A 7,298-nucleotide genomic window follows, 5' to 3' on the forward strand; every position below is an offset into this window, starting at 1 on the left:
GTGTGGGTGTGTGGGTGTGGGTGTGGGTGTGGGTGTGTGTGTGTGTGTGTGTGTGTGTGTGTGTGTGTGTGTGTGTGGTGGGTGGTGGGTGGGTGGGTGGGTGGGTGGGTGTGTTCGACGAAAAGATACCACCACCCGAACCGACCCGAACCAGTGGCATGGCGAGACGCCACAACGTAAAACCCCTTTCATTCAGTCATTCAGTCATTCATCCAATCATTCAACAGACGAAGATATGTAAACACGCGCCTGAACACAACACTGTGGATACAGAACCGTGCATGGCGCTGGGTGGCCACAGCAACACGAGTTAACCGTGTGCTGGCGTCCACAGACTCTGCAATCAAGCTGGCTTTTCTCCAGGACTTCCAGAGCAGAGGGCTGAGACTTCTCCGCTCTGAATACTTCCATGAATGCACCATGGTTCACTTACAACCGTTCGACGCAAGAACCTACGGTGATAATATAAAATGGCATAGGGGGTATACTGGGTTACAGGGATGTTCAGAAATGGTTCCCTGCTGCGTAAATGACTTCAGCTTTCAAAAGGGAACACGCCTCAGAGATGGCGCAACAACGGCACAGAGATGTATAACTATGCCAAGAGCACTTCTGGTGATGTGCACTGTTATGCTTTAATGCGATGCATCACGCTTCCGTACAACAAGAGTTGGGCAGCCATGTAGGCTTGAGTCACAAGCATGTCACAGTCGCGAACCTTTCAGTAGTATTACATAACTACCCAATTTCATTGTGTAGCGATGTTTATCTAGAAGCTAGGTTGCTGTCATGTAGGAGCGGTGAGCAAATGGCCGCGATCGATGTCACACTGGAGGACATTGTGGACGATGGAGATGCCCGGGACCAGCGGACACGCAGTCCCAACGACGCGGTGCGTCATTTCTTGCTTTACGTGTTCCCACCATGCAAATGCACCATGGTGCACTTGAAACCATCCGCCTTCACTAGGGGTTCATGTAATTCTCTACTGCGTCTATAGGCTGAAATGGCGGCTCTCACGAGGTGCCTCCACGAGGCGCTGGGTGGGGACGACGAACGGGTGGAAGCTGTGCGCCAGATTGAATTGTTGCGTCATGGGACTTGTTCCGAGGTGAGAAATCTGGACTATTGGTTGCAGAGAGTATATCGCGAGTTTGTGTCAAAAACGCGGGGCGGCCATGTCCCTGTGCACTGCCGAAAACAGTTGGAAACATTGCGAACGGTGTTTTGAGAGACCGTGTGTCCTTACATACACCCCCTCCCATGCAGAAGATTTACAGCTCTCCCCGTTTCGTGCCGCCACGGCACTGAGAGGGAGCGTACCGGGCCTTACCGCCTAAGACCATAGACAAGAGGGTGGAGGGAAGTGTTACATGTGCGAGCAATGTCGTGACTACAATTTTGGATTCCAGTAAGTCGCGTGACAAGCTGAGCCTCACTCGTGTGATACATGGTTTGTGCTGACCCAGTTGGTGTGTATTGATGTACAGGTCAGCAGAGATGGCACGTCTCTGAAGGGCAGAGCAGCTTGTTCGGGGGTCGGTTCACAGTTTCGACAGATTGCCAACTCGTTGCTGGATATTCAAGACAGCCACCTGTATAGTTGCTGTGGCGCGCTCTGTTGCTGAGACACGCGGGTCGCCAATCCACACGGAAGTGTCATGGTTTACATGGGCCCAGGCGTGCAACGTTTTGTGTCAGTGTTTGGTTGCATGGGAAGAATACCAGGGGCAACTTCATGGGCCATGCCCCGCCCAACGGAGAGCTCGATGGATTAAGGCACAGAATGCATATGGAGCACACATTCTTCTCGACAGACATCTGCATTTTCATTTGTTGTCATTGTAGCTCGTGGTACTGGGTTTAGCGGTGTATCGGAGATTTGCCATTGTTTCCACCCGAACCTATTCATGCATACGAGTGTCGTGGGATAAACTGGACGAACTGCCGATGAAGTGTGGTGGGAAAACAGTGGGGCCTCGGCGGCTGACTTGACTGGGTAATGCAGTCGTGGCCCTGAGTGCTTGCCTCCGGTAGTAGTAGTAGTGCCAGAGTACGGTAGCCAGGTGTGCAAGTTTTCCCACTCCATGTCGTGGGATCGAAACTAATACACACATGAGGCATTTGTAAGCGGTCCCCTTGCAAAGTTTTCTGTAAATTCCTTAAAAGTCATGTGCTTTTGGATGCCAGCCCGAGCCAATCCTGCCAACTTGACAGCCAATTCGACACCCTGAACACGCTAATTTGATACACTGCAGGGCCGATTTGACACCCCGAACAGGTCAATTCGATACCCTGTCAGGCTAATTCAATACCCTGCTAGGCCAATTCGGCACCCGGACAGGCCAATTCGACACCCGGACAGGCCAATTCAGGCCCAGCACAGCCCAATTCCGAGGCTCCACAGCGCAATTCGAATACCTCCGGTGAGCCCGCCAGAACAATTCAAGACCTCGACAGACCAATTCTTTTGTCAGGAATAAAATCCAGGCTAATTCTGCGACAGAGCTCTTCCCTAATTCCAGCCCGGATCCTACCCTCCTCCCCCCCCCCCTCGGTCACTTTAGACTTTTCGTCCACTTTACCGGTAACGTACCGTTACCATGTCCGAACCGACCACTTTTCCCAAAAAGTCTTAACGTAACGTAGCATGTGAACTGGCTATTAGCGTAATCTCAGCAGTAACAGGTCAGCAGTAACAGGTTGCACTGTGGTCAGACCAACACCCTATTATATAGACGACCCTATGATGCCGAATAGTACACCAAGCACCAACAAATATTATTATACATACACTTAGGTTAGGGCACCACTGGTAATGCTTGCCCCCAGGTGATCCCGGGATCGAGATCTGTTAGGGTCAAACATCCTTCTGATGGTGGACGGTAATGCTCCCCTACTTGATGGACGGTGGTGATCTGGGATTAAGGTAATCTGCGAGCCGACCAGGAATGGAGTTAGGCCGCTGTCGTCCCAGCAGGTTCCGTTGGATGCCGGTGGAGGGTGCGGAACCTGAGCGATCCACTGAGAAGTTGACTAGGGTGACTGGATGAGGGTGCCCCAAAAAACCGGGGAAGGCAGGGTTTCGCAGGGTAGCTGCCATGGGTGAAGATATACCCCCCTGTTAAAAGAAGAAGATATTTGTCTATCGTGTGGACACGCACCCGCTGCGCTTTATGCAATCGATTAATCAGCAAGTGTGGCTGCTGCTGCTGGTAGCACCCCGGGCTGATGACATTTCGCTTGCCGGCAGCACGGTGGTGCACTGCTGTCACCAGCTGCTTGAAGGTCTCTCCGTCGTGCTTAGCCCCATCCCCCTCCTCCTCCTCCTCACTCTCCCCCCCTCACTGTCATCATTCTCGCTGTACTCCCCATCCCCACTCCCATCATCATTAAAGATTTGATTCTATATCTCTGAATCGATGTGTTGCAATTCTCCCTTGGAAAATTGTAACCGTGCATTGTACAGCACAGCAATTGTTGGTGACACTCCCCAGAACATGTGTTCATTTACACTAATACGCCTTGGCAATTCCAATCACCAAATTGGATCACCAATTCATCATATCAGTACGGTACCCTGAAGGTGTTATCTCCCTGGGACCAAAGGGGTACTCCTCTATCACGGGTTTCACCCTTAAAGCACAACCAGGCTTAATGGCCTTTTGGTCTTAGACTGTATTGTGAAGGTACTAAGCTCAAGAACATAAGCTGTAGCGTGGTCCACATGCAAACTGAAACAGATGGCCTGCTTGGTGTTTTGGAATCTCGAGTATGCCTTCAGGGGGGACATGTCCACACATACCGTCGAATGAAATGCCTGGGGTTTAAGAAGGCATGTGAGCTTTTGTGCAAGGGCCAGGGATTTTGGTCCAGGGCCGTCGCAATCCAGAGGCATTGTATGTTATGTTTCACATGCAACGACTACAGCTTCGCATGCTTGGACATATAGGGTTGGAATCTACAGTCCCCGGCAAGCCCTGGGAGCACATTCCTGTGTCACCAAACGGCATTGCAGTGTTGCTGTGTGCTCTGCTCTAGGCATGCGTGTCGTCACGCAGTTTCAAGGGAATATGGTACAGGGCTGGGCGCGGGGCAAGTGCCAGAAGCAGGCCAGCTAAGGTCCTGGTGAAGAGTGGTGATGATGGCAACAGTGGAGGTGTGGTACCGGACCTACCCCTGCATTCCCAACTATAGTACTGGTCATTGATATAACCCGAGCTTCCTGACAGGCTTGGCTCAGAATGCTACGGCTTACAGGTGAAGGCGGCATGCCAGCAAAGTCTGGGAAGATGGAGAGGGCCGTTTGTTTTTCCAGTCTTGGATCTTGGGCTCTATGCCGATGCAGTGGGCGATCAGACGTGATGATGGCTGCGGTGGTTGTGCAGGCCCAAGAGGCAGCAGGAATGGTGGACATGGTGGCAGAAACGATAGCAGGACAGGCCTGGAGGCTAAGGTCAGGGGCTTGGCAGTGACCGTAGGCCTCAAGTTGGGCGTTGCTGTTGTTGTTGTTGTTGTTGTTGTTACATGGTCGTGGGTGCGTTCCCCGTACCTGCAAACCACCCTAGTACGAGCCGAGGGCTCAAGGGCTGCCAAATCGCCTATAAGCACCATCCTACCTCGCACTTCCAACGAGACAAGTGATGAAGGATACTAACGACCAAAGGGAACGATAGAGTTGCGGTGAGACCATATACATTCCAGCATCCTTGCCAGGCGTTCAGGTTCCCACTTCAAAGCGTCCTTCATATGTTCGAAGCGTGGAAAGCCCATATCAGATCTGATTTCGTCGTAAACCGGACAGTCCAGCAAAATGTGTTTCTCATCCTCGATGTGGCTATCAGTGCCGCAGCAAGGGCATACTCGCTCCTCCCTGGGTATATAACGCTGTCCCTTACGCGCTCTGTTAGCCGCCAGTGCCCAACAGCAAAGCCTAAACTGCATAAGCTTGCGATTCACCGAACGTGGGATAAACATTGTGATGTGCAGGAGCACCTCCTTCCTGCCCGCTTGCTCGGCCGCCAGCCCCATCCAATGCTTATACTTCGCCATGTGGATTCCTGGTTGCTTGCCGTCTGACGGATACACGTCAGGCTGGGCATCTAAACGCGTATGCTTCCAACCACTCATTAATCGGGCGTTGCAGTATGTAAATCAACGGCCATCATCACATGGCCGAGGGGGCTGAGCCCGAGCTGTCTAACAAGCCAGCACCCGGGGGTGGTCTCGTGCCAAAAGAGCATGTTAGGCTTGTGTGCAAGCTAAAAGCTTGCTGGCACTGCCTTGCAACAGACCACCTGGTGGATGAGTGCCCCTGGTGGCGGGGCCAGGGTGGTGTTAGGGGCGCAGTAGGTGCAAACAGGCGAACTTCAAGCTTTATGTTTAGATATTGGACTTTTTAGAAAAAATGGAATTAAACAAGATATTAACTTAATAAATTTAGAAGATAAAGCAAAATCAGCTCCAAAATTAGGCCCAAGCGCTGTAATTGAAATAGATAATTTATTACATTTAGCTTAAATGTAGTTTAAGTTAAGTTCCTTTTTGGGCGGGGCCCCAGCGCGAAGCGCCCAGGGGGGCCCCGACCTGTAGGATTGCCCATGTCCGTGTGTGTGTGTGTGTGTGTGTGTGTGTGTGTGTGTGTGTGTGTGTGTGTGTGTGTGTGTGTGTGTGTGTGTGTGTGTGTGTATAACGGACCAAACATAATATCTCGCCCGGCTGAAACGCGTTATAGGTACTATACAGCATTCTCTATTGCAAGGTATCTCGCATGTAGCCAACAAAAATCGTATGAGCACAAACAAGTTTGGCTGCCTCAATTGACCGAGGCCAAAGTCACATCAACGCCTCTCGCGCTAAATTTCATCCCGAAAGGTACCGCGTATCTCATATTTGAATTCTTAGATGACGGCGTATGATAACTCGAACTCCCAGGCCTTGAGTGTGTAACGGACCAAACATAATATTTCACCCGGCTGAAACGCGTTATCGGTACTATACAGCATTCTCTATTGCAAGGTATCTCGCATGTAGCTAACAAAGACCGTATGAGCACAAACAAGTTTAGCTGCCTCCATTCACCGACCTCAAAAGTCACATCAACGCCTCTCGCGCTAAATTTCATCCCGAAAGCTGCCGCGTATCTCATAATGGAATTCTGAGATGACGGCGTATGATAACTCGAACACCCAGCTTGTGTTACCATTTGCCGGCATGGGCAATCCGACTTGCCACCAGCAGGCCAACATAATTTGCTTTCATTTCTCTATGAAATACACAAGCTGCTTGTTTGTACATTTACTTTGGCCAATGCACGGGGCCTCCGAAGAGTTGCACTCTGCCGCTCTTACTTATCTGTTTAATTATTACAAAGCCATGCGGCAGTGGGGTGCTTTCCTGTAGCCGCTGGTGCTTCAAGACCTAAACATCACAGACAGCACCGGACTTCATATGTTAAGCAACGGCTCCGTTTGCGGTCTGCCGTACTGTCCATGCGGCATGCACCCGGATGTCGATGTGGCATGCACCCGGATGTCGATGTGGCATGCACCCGGATGTCGATGCGGCATGCACCCGGATGTCGATTTCCTGTAGCCGCTGGTGCTTCAAGACCAAAACATCACAGACAGCACCGGACTTCATATGTTAAGCAACGGCTCCGTTTGCGGTCTGCCGTACTGTCCATGCGGCATGCACCCGGATGTCGATGTGGCATGCACCCAGGATGGACGCAGGCGATGCTCACGAATCCGCCGGTGCCTGTGCGACGGAATAGTCCCGAAATCGCTCGAAATATATACATTTCTGACACAAACCACCATGTTGACATTACCCATCAATTGTCACACTTGCCACCCTTGCTACCGGCCTGTACGGATGCAGAGGGGCCCCGCCCTTTTTCCGGCTTCCTTGAAGCCGACACCCAATCTTGTTGTTAATGTAGTTTAGTCGTCATGGCGCAGCCTGTACAACATTAAATTACTATAAAGTTTAACTGGTAGCTTCGGCCTAAGTTAAGGTCCATCAAACCATCCAGCCGTAGGCCGGATACCCTTCGGGATCAGCGGAGCCATACCAAACCAGCCAAAAAATTGGGCCACGTTGATTGTAGTTTAATGTGCGTAGTGTAAAGGGGTACGTTGTGCCAATTTTGTTGATTACATGTACTCTGTTTTAAATGACGCGTGCGCTGGTTATAAGCCTAGTTGTTTTTTAGGGGCAAAAAGCAATGCCCGTGACAGAGTCCGTTGTTTCCATCCCCTTTAGTTCCCCTTTAGGGGATGAAATCATCCCCTAAA

At 51.1% G+C, this 7,298-nt stretch overlaps 1 protein-coding gene across 1 annotated transcript; it reads left to right on the plus strand.

Moving 5' to 3' along the window:
• Nucleotides 1-808: 808 nt before the first annotated feature.
• On the plus strand, nucleotides 809-3,286 carry VOLCADRAFT_100341 (uncharacterized protein; the record flags this gene model as incomplete). The annotated part of the gene is made up of 4 exons (XM_002958952.1): nucleotides 809-892; nucleotides 1,001-1,111; nucleotides 2,259-2,426; nucleotides 3,254-3,286. The coding sequence occupies 4 exons, from the start codon at nucleotides 809-811 to the stop codon at nucleotides 3,284-3,286; spliced, it is 396 nt and encodes a 131-aa protein (XP_002958998.1).
• Nucleotides 3,287-7,298: the final 4,012 nt, after the last annotated feature.

The sequence above is a fragment of the Volvox carteri genome (genome assembly GCF_000143455.1).
Source record: "Volvox carteri f. nagariensis unplaced genomic scaffold VOLCAscaffold_115, whole genome shotgun sequence".
NCBI classification, from domain to species: domain Eukaryota; kingdom Viridiplantae; phylum Chlorophyta; class Chlorophyceae; order Chlamydomonadales; family Volvocaceae; genus Volvox; species Volvox carteri.